Source organism: Oryza brachyantha, chromosome 3 (assembly GCF_000231095.2).
Source record: "Oryza brachyantha chromosome 3, ObraRS2, whole genome shotgun sequence".
Taxonomy (NCBI): domain Eukaryota; kingdom Viridiplantae; phylum Streptophyta; class Magnoliopsida; order Poales; family Poaceae; genus Oryza; species Oryza brachyantha.
The window spans coordinates 569760-583908 of record NC_023165.2 but is presented as its reverse complement, the minus strand read 5'-3'; the positions used below and the strand labels follow the sequence as shown (position 1 = coordinate 583908).

Sequence of the window (14149 nt, the reverse complement as noted above, 5' to 3'; positions counted from 1 at the left end):
TTAAGGTACTTCCCTAAATATATCGTTGTTAGAGTTTCTAGCTCTTCATTGAGTATTTTAAGATGAACCATTCAATGGTACGAGATGTAGGAATCATAATGGCCATAGTATTATTTGTATAGAATCGTTTGTATTTTGTACGGCAAAATTTTCATGAAGTTCTTACATATCGGTAGTTCTCTGAGCTCATGTATTTGTCAATAGTATTTATTGATTATCTTGCAGAAACGGACTAAGGCCGTGTTCGCCGATGGACGTGGTAAGTTAACTTATCTGGCGCGGAAATAGCAATAAATTAGTACATGATTAATTAATTATTAATTATAAAAATAAAAAAATAGATTAATATGATTTTTTTAAAACAATTTTTCTATAAATTTTTTTACAAAAATATACCGTTAACAGTTTAGCAAGCGTGCGTGTAACGCCTGGAAAACGATGGTGTTTAGTTAACTAGTTGGATCTACCGAACACAGCCTAAGACTGCGTTCCGCATGGTGAGAATAAGTTAACTTATCCCTAGCACGAAGAAAATAGTAATAAATTAATACATGATTAATTAATTATTGATTAGTAAAAAATATAAAATAAAGTAATATGATTTTTTAAAATAACTTTGCCATAACAAATTATTACAAAAAATATAATATTTAGTAGTTAGAAAAATATGCACGTGAAAAACAAAATGGGATAAGTTAACTAGGCGGGGCGGCGAATGCAGCCTAAGTAATTCAAGGCACCCACAAACTTGTGAAGGCCACAAAGGATCCGTGTTCGTCGTCGGGACTCGGGAGCATAGCGTGTGCCGCTGCGGCTACCAAGCCGGGTACCACGGCCAAGGACGCTCGTACAAAAACGGACGGACTCGCCGCTTCGCGGGCCCACCTACAGCTCCCCGTACGATCCAAACCAGCCTCATTTATTGCCCACCATCCCTGGGCCCGGGGTGGTGGTGCCGACGCACGTGGGCCTACTAGCCTACATGGGCCGGGCTCAAACGACATCTTTCCTCATGGGCCTATTTCGCCAAGCAGGCCACGGGCCCAACATATATGGAGGAGAAGTCTACCCAATGGCCGTAGCATAGGAATCTAGCATCCCTACTACCATCGCCGTGTCCGCGCAGCCACCCCTCGCCGCCGCCGCCGCCGCGCGACGTCCTACACCTCTCCTAGCTTCCAGGAGCGCCTCCGCGTGGCTGGATCCGGCGGGTTGGAGGGACCGAGAGCGGGGGTGGGATGAAGGCTGGGAGGAAGAACCTGCGGCGGGCGTGCAGCGAGGGCGCCGTCACGCTCGCGGAGGGCGAGAGCATCATGCAGGTCCTCGCGCTCCGGGGATCCAACGTCATCGAGGTAGGATACGTTCTCTCTCTCCCCCCTCCTGGCCTTCCCGGGTCGTGAATTCTCTTGCGGTCCGTCCGTGTGTGTTCCTCATCGCTGTGGCTTGCTGGTGTTAGGTGATGGACGCCAAGGGAGTGCAGTCTCTGGCCTTGTTCCCGGCCAAGTTCCAGAAGAGCTTCTGGATCAAGAAGGGTGAGGGGTCACCGAACTTTGTGTCACAGTAACTTGTCACAGAATCACAGCTCCGGAGTGAAAGGAGTTGTCTTTTGCCGCCGGTGCATGACAATTTGCTTGTGGGTTACTGTGAATCTGCAGGAAATTTTGTGGTTGTGGATGCCGGTGGCCGGGATCAGGCGCTCGAATCAGGCAGCAAGATAGCCTGTGTTGTCTCGCAAGTCCTCTTTCATGACCAAGTTCGGGCTATGGAGAAATCCGATGGATGGTGAGTTAATGTGTTCTTTGATGCTTGACAAGTTGATAGACGTCTAGTTGCCTGTACTAACAATCAGGGATTACAAGTGTGTGCAAGTTGTAGGAAAGGCTGCTACTGGATATCTGTGATCAGGGTTAGCTTTTGAATTTGTTTGCCAGTAGCTGAGGATTTTGCTTCTATATATATGCAAGGTGGCACAAGAAATTATTGGGCAACTTTGGTTAATATGTTTTGCCTCATGTGTCTAGAAATCATCACCAATATATTTGTTGATGTAAGCGACTTGAATAGTTTTCTTCAAGCTATGCTCAGTACAAACTACAAAGCAATCAGCTTCCAAGAAAGTAGCATCTACTGTTTTTTCCCTAGTATGCATCCGTCAGTAGCAAGTTTATAGTGTGCCATGAAACTAAAATATAGTAATTCCCGTAGTAAATGCTTGTGAAGAATTCTGCAGGCTATTGTTTTAAATATTCTAACTCTTATAACTTTGGAGTAAATTCAATTGCCTCACGTCACCAGTGCATTTCAACAGCCTGAATAGTTTTCTCAGGCTTTTTCTTGACCAAATATCCATGAAAAATGATGTGATGAATTGATAACAATCACACCACAAAACTAAGACTTTGACTTGGTAAATTCCTCAGAATCCTAGTTTATCATGTAAACCATCAGGTTGTCTAAGCACTGGAACTATAGATTCAATTATATGTAGTCAAAAGGGTAACTTTGCTTACATCTTCAAACTGGCTCTCTGATGGATTTATATTTTCCTATATATCTTGCCATAGCATTATGTTAGTCAAAGGGTAGCTTTACTGACATCTTCAAACTGGTCCTCTGAAAAATTCATCATTTCTATATCTACTAGGCCAGTTATCTTCAAGTCAACTTCAAAAGAAGGTTCGGAGGCAGGAACACAAGATGGAACAACGCCCCAGATCGAGGAAGAACCAGATTCTGATGAAGATGATGATCTGCCACCGCTTGAGGCGAACACGAATAGACAAAGACCATTTGAACTGTATGCCGACTCAGACAGTGATTCTGACTCTTAAATTAGTTTACCGTAGGCCATGCCATTGATGCTGTTGTGGTTTCTTGATGGAAAAATACACGCGCTGTACTTATGATCAAGTCTTACATTCTGCCAAAATGTAGTGTCAAAATATTCTGAACTTCAATGTCATTCAGTAGCAGGCACAAGGCCTCACTTGAAATATAGTGCTGATTAGCTCCAACTGCATAGGCCATATTAGTGCCTGATCTTACCAGTAGACAATTGTTCAAGCTTGCTGATGTCAGTTGGTTAGCTCCAGGTTCATGAAACGATGAAAGGAAAGGGGTACCGAACCCGGCACGACCTTTTTAAATTTTTTTGAGATGTCCAGGTGCAACTGGAGCATTGCCGGGAGGAAATTGTCGCGGCTTTCTTGTCACTGGAGCTGACCGGGCAAACTGAATGAAGGATCAAAGTCAGAAGTCAGAAACGTGGAAAGAATCTTCGTCGTGGCGAACTTCTTCTAGTGAAGCGAAGATGTGGTAATGTCATGCTTTGAATCAAGTTGATGGCTTGCTTATGCTGCAATTATGTTTATGATCATGTCTGCCACTATCCGGATAAGGCCCCCAATAAACTTGCTGTTATTATGGTATATATCTGTTATTATGGTATATATATTCTCAGTCGAAGCATGTGTTTGTTTCGGGTGCAACTCAGATTATTATTTCTCGGTTTTTACTCACGTACCAAATTGCAAAACGATTTGCTTTTTACAAAAAGTTTTCATATAGTTTGTTATCTTATTAAATAATTATCAAAAATCCGGATAACTTTTTATCCATAAAACAACACAGCCTAATCGTCGTCGTGATCAGGAATAAGTCAGGGATTGTCTCTATATTTGATGAGTTTGTGTCAAAATTGAATTGTAAACAATGGCAGCGGTTGACACTGGCAAGCACAGATGATTTTCTCTCTTTTTGTTAGGTTAGGACTGAGGAGCATGAGCGTCATTCCATGATGATTTTCTCTCTTTTTTGTTAGATTAGAACTGAGGAGCATTAGTAGTGCTAAGCATGCACTAGGGTGGAGGTGGTTGTAGTCAAGTATGCGAAAAACTCAAAGAAAGCGAAATTTGGAACAAGCGGTGTGGACCGAATATTTTCTATTACGCGGATTTGGGCGAGCGTTCAGACCTTTTTGGACTTTTGTATTGTATCGCAAATTCCTACATGCTTCTCGGTGATTTCCCAGATTTTGCAACCAAATCATCCCGGTGTTCTTGGATCACCCCTAAAAAATTCAATCTTTCGGCGAAATTTGCTTGGCAACTTGGCATGCCACGAACAGGTCTCGACTATGTATCATGTATGTAACGTTGGAGAAGGTAATTTCGTTGATCGATTCATATGTACACAATCTAGAGTAGAAGATGAGGTGAAATCTTCTGCTAAAAATCTACAAAATTTGGACATTTTTTACACTTGAAAGGTGAAAAGAAAAAACAAAAAGTGCGTCCTCTTGTCGGCCGGCGCGGTGACCGGCTCACCAGAAGGCCCGCTTCCGTCTGAACCGCCTCGCCGTGGCGAGAATTCCGACGCCGACGCAGACCGCCCATGCTCCCATCTCTAGCGCCCACGTCAACGTCTCCGCCTCCATCTCCGGCGTGTCCAGGTCACCTTTGCAGTCATCGCCGTCGTCTCGGACCACCTCCCAGTCGTCATCCCCGCACATCCCGCACTCGCACCCGCACCCTTCCTCCGGTATCCCCTCCAGCCTCGTGCCGCCGCACCCGAGCCCCCTCGCCGACGCCTTGGCCCTGGCCCTCATCAGCGCGCCGCCCTCCTCGAGCACCACCACCTCGCCCACCACCACCGCACTGGACGCCGCACGGCGGCACTCGACGCGCCACCCTCCTCCCCCGCCGCCGCCGCGGCGCAAGAAGACGCCGTCCGCCGCCAGATCCTTCCCGGCGTACACCTCGAAGCGCGCGCCCTCGGCGGCGCAGACGCGGTCGGCGCTGGCGTACGCCGCCGCGTCGCCGCCGTCGGCGCCCACGCGGCGGAGCGGCACCTCGGCGGGCGAGGCCGGAGGGAGCGGCCGCCCGTCGAGCTCCAGCGCCGCGCCGCCGATGGCCGGGAGGTAGACGAGGGAGAGGTCGGTCGACGCCGACGCCGACGCCGGCGCCGGGGAGGCGAGGCGGAGGTAGAATGCGCGGATCTCGAGGCGGCGTCCGCGCGTGCGCGGGCGGAAGGAGCCGTCCACCGTGGCTAGGCACATTGCTGCTCGGCGTACTGGTTGCGAGCAATGGAATCGCGGCAATTTCGCTGGGTTTGTGCGGTGTTTGTCGTGTCGTGGTGATGCAGTGTCGCGTGGCTTGGGCGGGAGGTGTTGGGATAAAAAGCAGCGGGCGCGGCGGGAGGGTGGGAGGGGATCGGTGGGCGGAGCGGCTCGCGGTTTGCGGGGTTGGGCACGGGGTTTTGCGGGTGGAATCAGTGGTGTGGGCGCGCGGGAGCACACGGGTTTTGCTCGGTGGGCACGCGGAGGGGGATGTAGGTGTACCTGGTTTGGGTTGTCATTTTCCGGTCCCGGTTGCTACTAGATGTGCGCTATGTACAGCACAGGGAGTGCAAGTAGTGTGTGCCACTGCGCGAGCAAAGCGACGCACCCGGGCGACCTTGCTGTCAACCGCGCCGAAGAATTGGTGGCTGATAGCTGACGAGAGGGGTTTCGTCGCGACGTGCTCGTGCGTACAGCCAGGAGAGGGAAGGAGGCACCGGTCGGCGGGGAAATTGTTTGTCCTTTTTCAAATAGAAAAACCAAACGATATATGTAAATAAAAATAATTTATATATAATTTTTTATATTTATTTCTTAGCGATCTAAAAAGGTCAATACTAGAAAATAATAACTTTGGTAAGAATAACTTAAAATAAACTTTAAATTTAGCATTTGAAATCCAAAATTTAGCTTATAAAGATAAGTAGGAGTAAAAAGACGAGGTTGGACGTAAATAACATTTTCTTGACAGAAGAAAACTTGTTCCTCTCCACTCTGTTTCTTTTTGCTCTCCTCAGCTAGCAGTCTCTCGTGTGAGCGCAATCTTGCCAAGCGATTCTCGATCGGTTTGATCTCGAGGTATTGACCGCGATAGGAACCATATATTTTACATTATCCATTCCGTGTAATACATGAGAAAATGGATTATGATCCTTTATCTTTGGCTTTGAGATGGACGGTGGTATGACTTGGGATATTTTTAACCGTGGCTTTATCCTCTGACGGCAGAGGATCCTGATCCAAGAAAAATACCCTTCTTGGTCTTTGCTCGATCGGTGACACTCACATATCATATACTTCTTTCTACGTTCAGCTATGTAACTACACACGAGGGCCGCGTTCGATTAGAGGAGAAAACAGTTAGTTATCTACTGCAGAAAACACAGTAATAAATAAGTACATGATTAATTAATTATTAAAAAAATATAAATAGATTAATATGATTTTTAAAATAACTTTTCTATAGAAAATTTTTCCAAAAATTACACCGTTTAGCTGTTCCAAAAACATACGCGCGAAAAACAAGGCTTAGATATCTAAGCCGGGGTACCGAACGGGGCTGAGATCCTTTATATGTTTTGACGAGAACTACTTATATATATTTTTTTAATAAAACTCTTACAAACAAAGGCTTCAAACGTTAAATTTAAGAGTTAAAAATCTCTGAATTTACTCGCACCATGTCATATTGTTTGTAATAGCATAAAAAAGTTCTATATGAAAAAAATAGTACGGTCACTGTCTTTTGATACCGTTAATTTTTATATCTAATCGTTAAACATAATTTAAAAATCAACGGTGTCAAATAATAAAAATGGAGAGTAACCACGAGCTTTTCATTTTAGAACGGAGGTTGAACTACGTATATCTAGGAACAGTAAAAGCAAGCAGAACTACTTCAGTCAATCATTGTAGCTTTAGGCCCGTAGGTACGAACAACGGTCAACGCAATTGAAACAACACAGAATGGTACTAGTTCCATCACAAAATAACTCCATATCGGTTAATAACGCACTCAACCGTGCGATTCCTATTGAATCTGTAAGATAGTCAGCAATAGATAACACAGGAGCGCAGCACTCCAAATTACATGCGCGCCCTACTAGGCTACTAAAGTATCCACTGCGAAGGACGCAGCGGGACTGAGCTAAAAGTACGAGCCTCATACAATACAAGCCATACTGGGTACAATGGCATCTACAACACTTCATGAACGCATGTCAGGTTCATAAGCAGCAGACTACCTAACCCACCCTCTCGTCTTGTTGGCTGGTTGCTGCCTGGTGGTGGCTCTGGTAGTCGGAGCCATCTTGTGTGTAGCAGTGGCCGTCTTTGAGGTTGCCGTTGTCCGTCCTGTGTTCTTTGCCAGAGGCTCGGTCGATTTTCTCTTCAACCTTGTGTCTCCTTGTAGGCTCCGCTTCCTTGCAGCTACAGGCTGGTTCTCCAACTCCCCACCAATCGATGGATTCCTCGCATCTCCTTTTCTCTTCTTCTCATTAACAACTTCTGGGGCCCCAACAACGGAAGAGTTGTTGGTGACTCTTTTGTTCACAGAATCCGAGCTTCTCAGAATGTGATGCTCCTTCTCGCTCATTGCTTCCTCTCTTGTGAGCAGCTGCGCCTTTGCCTCTCCAGGAGTACTAGCAACTTGCATACAATTGGTTGAGTCATGTATCATCTTTGTATCTAGAATTGTCGTCCTTTCTTGCAGGGCATTCTCAAGTTCTCTTAGCTGAAATGTGGAGGGGGTTAAGCTACGCATTATTTGTAAGTACAGGTGCTATTTAGCGGTTCTGATAAAAGAGTTTACCTTGATCTGAAGCACAGCCTCTGTTCTCTGTGTTTCCAGGAGCTCTTGTCCTATTTCCATTGCCTACAATATTTTCAGGATGATACAAGTGTCAGCTAGGTTAGGAAGACACCAACCACAGGTAACTAGAGATCACCTTTGATTCGGCAACTGATCGCTGGTCTTCTTGTTCCCTCAACCTGATCTCCAGCTCCACAATCTGAGAATAATAATTACAATTAAGCCAATCCAAACATGGATTTTTTCCATTAATAGTCACAAACAGCTTAGTGTTAAATTTCATACCGTCTGCTTAAGAACTGCAACCTCAGATTCTGATTGCTGCTGGAGCTTAAGTTTGCGCTCTAACTCCGCTATCTGCAAAATGATCGAATGGGCATATAATTTGATTTTAGTGCTCTGCACAATACAATTGCTACTAACAGCAGCAGCTACACTTTTGATCATACCTTCTGTTGAAGGGTAGCACACATTTCTTCTGTCTCCTTTAGCTTTCCAGAAAGCTGATTCTGCTGTTTCTCTGATGTAATTTGAGAATGCATCTTAGAATCCAGCTGGTTTTCAAGCTCTTTTACCTACACAATTACAAAAACGCCATCAGGTACATGTGAAGAACAACAATAAAATGTTCCCTGAATTGTATGTACCTTTTCTTGTAAATTTTTGTAAAGTTGTTCTTTCCCTTTGGCTTTATTCTCTAGGCTTTGGCAGTTATCTTCCAACTTTCTCAAGGAATCATCCTTAAGCCTGACTTCTTGTCTAGCCCTTTCAAGCTGGCATACATTCACAGCAGGAAAAGTGTGGAGGAGTTTATGTCATTGGCTCAGTTTCAAGGAGGTTCGGATAGCCAACTTGAGAGAAAGGCGCATTATTGACACTAACCATTTGTTTGACCTTTTGAAGTTCGGCAGTGTCAACCTGTCTCTTTGCTGGACCTAATTCTATACGACGAACACGACTTGCAAAGTTTAATGAGCTCAAAGTTTCTGATACATCATTGTCAGATGGGCTAATTTGCACAAACATTAATGCTTTTGAGTCCCCTCCTATTACCAGTGGAAGAAGCACCAAAAGAGCAAATTAACCATGAAAGGCAGTAGATCACCAAAAAAAAGGTTGGAAATAGTGAAGATGGTTTTCTTCCAGAGCAACAGATCAAGTTACCTAGAGAATCTTGCAGCAGGTGTGTCAACTTCGAATTCCTGCCAAGAAAGGAATATAAACAATGATGAGAATCATAAACTGATGAGTCAGGCAATATACATTTTATTTATGAAGATCGCAAACCTGTAGGGAATGTGGGAATTTTTTGTGGCAAGCGCCGAAATCACATCACCCAATGCAGACAGTGATCTGTTAATGTTTTGCGCTTCCTTAAGCCTTTCACCTTGCACGTCAGTCTTGGCTAATCTTTCACTTCCAGCCAAATCTACAAGCCAAAGCTTACTTCTTGTACATTCTCCATTCATCAGGTTCTTCGCTCTCACCATAATGCAAAGCATACTGAGGTACAGATATAAAGGTTAAAAGATTTTGACCAGAAGCAAGTAGTCTACAAAAGAAAAGAAATAAAAATTATGACCAACCAGTGTGAGCGACTGCTGTGCTCATTCACATTATTTGACCCTACAGCCCTTGCATTACTTCCAGCTTGCAAGACATCCCAAACCTCCTTGATGTTCTCAACTTTGGCCTCCACAATGCCAGGAACATGATGTGATCCTTCACCTGCCTGCTTGATTTCCAACCTAAAATATGAAGATGTACAAGTTATCACAGGATGGTAATTTATTGTGGAACAAAACTCAGATCCTAAAGAAGGTCATACTTCTTAGACGAAGGGGATGATGCGAGCAGGTCTCTGATTTGTTCATTGTAGACCTCAAGCACACTGACAGATAGGTTGTATGTGACAGTCTCTTTTCTCTCTTCTGCAATTTTGAACAACTCTTCCAGAGTTCTGTAATTTACTCCCCTGTTCCTTTCAGTCCCTTCCATGGTGAAGGTCTTCCCTGTTCCTGTTTGTCCGTAGGCAAATATGCACACATTGTAGCCATCCAGGACTGAAGTGACCAGTGGAGATGCATCGGCATACACATCAGCTGCTCATTATTGGAAGTTTACATACTAGGTGTTAGATACAGTACACTGATGGTAATAATGCAACATTGTTTTAATTACCAGCAACTCGTCATTAACCATTGTTCTCACTGCGTACTTGCTGTAAGGTAATACAGAGCTACCATTTTGATCTCTCATGTCTAACAAAACGCAAAGAACAGAAAAAAGGCCCAATACAAACTCAAACACAGTGAGAAATACCTTGATTGTCTGTTGGCATGTACACTCTGTCAAACTTGAATGACTTCTTAGCTGTTCCACCAGTAACAACCGCAATGTCACCATCTTTTGCTCCATCAAAATCCACTGCACATTTATAACCAGATGATGTCTCATCTTTACTTAATGGGCGGCACCGACAGAAAACCCTGATATTTCCTGGAATGGTATATATAGCCAGTCAGTAGAATGAAAAACAATAATATTATATACAACAGACACTAGAAAAAAGAGAGAGGGTCTAAATACAGAGAGAAGATCGGAAGGGGCACCTTTGGTCTCCTGAACAATATTATGAAGTTTCTTTCTCTTGGTCATCTCTTCATAGTACTTCAGTTTCAGATCTTCACACTGTGCCACTGCAAAAAAATAATCAAAAAAATTCTTACATAGTTTTTCATCATGCTTGAAAACCTTTGTGACAATGCGACTGATGGATATTACCTAAGGCCTGAACAGCACCGATCATCTTACTCAGATCAGGAACTGCATTCGCACAGTCATGTGCTTCAAGAGACAACAATGCTTGCTCTTTTTTCATGGACTGAAGAATAAAAGGGTGATATAATCAGTAAAAACTTAGAAAGTAGTATTGTATTTATAAATTCTTGTTATGACATTGCAGACAGTAAATCTTCTTTTACCTTAATTTTATTTTCCAAATTAGATATGGCAGCAGCCCATAATTTCTTGGCATTTTCATACTTCTGGGAAACATTTCTTAGCTGATCAGCTTGACTATCAAGGACTTGTTCTGTCAGGAAGGTAGAACGGTGGTGAGCATATATAAACATTGAGGACAGGTAGTTGATTATCCTGATAGCTTAGTCCATACCAATATTATCACTTCGAACGACCTTCTGGTGAAGCTCTATCTTAAGTCTCTCAAGCTCCTGATTGGTAGATTCCACTGAAGACCACGCCATGTAACACTCATCAGATTTCATGTTGCACTGGTTGGTTAGCTCTTCGATCTGCTTCTCATACTTCGAGATTAATTTACTTGTCCTGGTCTGCATTGTAGATTGATATGTATCAGGATTACACCAAATATGATTCTGTAAATGTTTGTGGTAATACTGACCTGTATAGGTGAATTCCCAACATGACCTGAACATCTTTTGCACAGGGCATTCCCTTCTGCGACTAAGTTTGCCACTACAAGTTCATGATTAAGGTTATCACATTGAATACAAGACCTTGAAGGAGTCAGTTGAATCTAAAATCAGTTTTTACCTGCAAATGCTGCAACTTTTCTAATACAGATGCCGCAAACCATGGGACTTCCCCTTACTCCTTTGAAATTTACGATAATGGTGCCATCGCTCTCAACTGTAACCCTAATATCACGCACCTGAAGGGGCCTGTTACCCCCAACCACGGCATATACATCAAGTTCAGACAAAATCTGTGTATCAAAAATCAAATTGTTTAGCTAAACCTGAAAATAAATTGTGACACAAAATCATGAGTCATGCAGGTCAGTATATTTGCCTTTTCTTCTTGCACAAGGACATCAAATGCTCTAATTCCTTTTGGCCCATAAGTGTTGACTATCTCAGCAAAATGCAGATCTAGAAAATAGTCTCCAGGAGCAAGACCATCGAACTTGTAGCTGAAATTTCCATATCGAGCTGAGTGGTAAAGCGAAGGATAGTCACCACCATCAACTATATTTTCAGATGTCTCTATTGCATCGCCTCCTTCAAAGAAAGAATCCCCAGAAAACTTTGAAGGGGGTTCACATCCTTCAATAGCAGTGCCACCGGCATTAATGACCAGCACGGAGTCATCTGTTTCGTCACAGGCACAAAAAGGATAATAAGAAACACTGTGAAACTATGAAAACCTAACCAATTTAACATTTCCATACAGGCATACACTACCTCCAATTTTCAATTGAGAATTTAAGAACCTGATGGCTATCATCAGATAGTGGTACCACACAACAATTCATGCAACGTTGTACTCTAACATAGAAAATTATCTATGTTCTTCAATCCAATTCAAAGACAATATCTTTAGTACTATATGATGTATTGTTCGCTCACTTAGAGAGCATCAAATGAGGTCAGCATAGTGATCCACTTGAAAATAGCTAACATGGTAGACAATGAAGTCAATGAACAACCACTATTCCAAGAATGGAAACAGTGCCCTATCAAATCTACTCTGAAGAACATAGACGATGCATAAAAGCTAGAACGATCCGTGAATGATTCCACACATAAATGATTCCTGTTATCTGGAGAACCTTATTAAGCTCCTAACGTAGCAGAACCCCTGATAGCCTCGACATTGTGATTACAACTTAGATACCGGCAAATCCCAAATCTGGGGAGATCCAGCCTCCTAAAATTTCCTCCTTCACCCGTACAATCGCCCAGACCAAAAAAGAGAGCAGATTGGGGGAGAATGCCTCCTAGGGTTTTCAATCCGAGCGAAACGGAGTACTCTAATTCGACCAACCTAAACGATCCATATCGCAAGAACTGAAGACAAAATAGAACGACGAACTCTGCTCTGGCAGAAATCAGAGGGATCTAAGAATAAGATCTGCATCCTAGAAATCAAAACACAAGCAATCACAAAACCAAGGGACGACGCGACAGCTACGAGGAAACCACCTGCGCGGCAGTCGCCCCGCGTGAGCCCGGAAAGAACGACGCGCGGCCCGGGCACCAGGACCATGGACTCCGCCACCTCCTGCGGCGTGGGGGCTGGCGGCGCGGGCGCCGACTCCGCCTCGTCGCCGTCGCCGGCGCCGTCGCAGGCCCTCTTCTCCCAGTCGTTGGTCCACGAGAAGTCCATGGGGGTGGGGTCCGCCGGGCACCGCTCCTCCTCGCCCTCCATCTGGATCCGCGAGCTGCTGCTGCTGCGGCGGCGGCGGGCGAGCGAGCTAGGGTCGCGATTTGCTTGGGGGGGATGGAAATGGGGATGGATTTGGCCTCGTCTCTCCTGCCTCTCTTCCCTTCTTCTCTTCTCTTCCGCCCCGCGGTCCGAATTCGAACTGCTGGATTGAATCGCGACCGTTGTGTTTTGTGCGCGCGAATCGGGCCGTTGCATCGGGTGCGCGCACCGGCCTGGCCCATCTACACATGCGGCCCAGTTTCTGCTTCCACCCGCTTTTGCTAGAAGGCTAGCCGAGGATTTCCCCTTGGGCTTATCTTTTCGGCCCAAAACACATTGTTATTTTCTCTGTTTCAGATTATAAAACTTTCTGGCATTGCTTGTATGCAAATAAATTTAGACATATATATAAAATATATAGATAGAAACATGGATAAATATAGGTAAAACCAGAAAGTCTTATAATCTAAAACGGGGGAAATAATTGTTTTAAGTGAATTGCAATTTTAGCCATTTTTTATTACCGTTGTTTCACCTTAGAACACCCTTCAGGCTTCAGCCAATATTTTTGTTTTAGACTAGATAATCTTTTTTGCACTTTGAACCACCAATTAGAGATGGATTCATAATTTTTTTTAAGAATGGACACGCTTAACCATAGATAATGATTGTGCTTAACGACTACCGAACCTATGTTTAATTACTATAATCAAGCAACTAAGACGTAATACCCCCGTTTCATATTGCAAGACTTTCTAACCTTGCCTGTCTAGATTCATTAGCATCTATATATATCTAGTCAATATTGTCAAACGGAATGTAAACGGAATGAGTATTTTATAAATCCGTGTGGCCACAACGGCAATTCCACCAACTCTCTTTTCTAGCCACATTTCTCAGCCATAACTTCTAGCATTCCCAGCAAAAAGTTAAGGAGGATGAGAAAAGACTCAAATTTTCCTTGTTAGTAGAAGAATAATGTTAGTGGGTGGTTAGATATAGGGTATTGAAGAGATAAACTTTGATTTGCAAACCGAGAGTCAAAAATACAGGAATATACTTATTTTGCGACAAAGCTTAAACTTTAGGAGTTGATTTACTTTTGAGGCCGAGTGTGGGGGGTGATGCAGTAATTCGTGCAGAGTCCAATCATCAGACAATGGATGGGCCAGATTGATCGGACCCAGCTATCCTAGGAAAGCATAAAGGGTAGGCTACCTACAAATCACACTTGTCATTTGCCAAGTTGTTAGCTGTCGCATGTACTGTAGCCAAGACGAGGTAAAGTGATCGATGCTGGCAGATGGAGTGAA

At 44.0% G+C, this 14149-nt stretch overlaps 3 protein-coding genes across 3 annotated transcripts; 1 reads left to right on the top strand and 2 right to left on the bottom strand.

Annotated features, from left to right (window-relative positions):
* The first annotated feature begins 1097 nt into the window (after positions 1-1097).
* Positions 1098-3019, top strand: LOC102709059 (probable RNA-binding protein EIF1AD). The gene is made up of 4 exons (XM_006649196.3): positions 1098-1352; positions 1457-1532; positions 1656-1782; positions 2645-3019. Exons 1-4 carry the CDS (start codon positions 1239-1241, stop codon positions 2829-2831), a joined length of 504 nt encoding a protein of 167 aa, XP_006649259.1. The 5' UTR covers positions 1098-1238; the 3' UTR covers positions 2832-3019.
* A 1079-nt stretch (positions 3020-4098) lies between these two features.
* On the bottom strand, positions 4099-5130 carry LOC121053945. Its single transcript, XM_040522611.1, has one exon. The coding sequence runs from the start codon at positions 5054-5056 to the stop codon at positions 4322-4324; it is 735 nt and encodes a 244-aa protein (XP_040378545.1). The 5' UTR covers positions 5057-5130; the 3' UTR covers positions 4099-4321.
* Positions 5131-6763: 1633 nt separating this feature from the next.
* LOC102712517 (kinesin-like protein KIN-14E) lies at positions 6764-12839 on the bottom strand. The gene is made up of 20 exons (XM_040522817.1): positions 12614-12839; positions 11481-11779; positions 11223-11394; positions 11071-11144; positions 10822-10999; positions 10631-10740; positions 10431-10530; positions 10259-10345; positions 9969-10145; positions 9475-9748; positions 9233-9394; positions 8934-9149; positions 8811-8848; positions 8529-8692; positions 8294-8419; positions 8096-8221; positions 7932-8003; positions 7783-7845; positions 7647-7709; positions 6764-7568 (listed from the first exon to the last, which is right to left on the bottom strand). Exons 1-20 carry the CDS (start codon positions 12837-12839, stop codon positions 7077-7079), a joined length of 3219 nt encoding a protein of 1072 aa, XP_040378751.1. The 3' UTR covers positions 6764-7076.
* Between the last annotated feature and the right edge of the window lie 1310 nt (positions 12840-14149).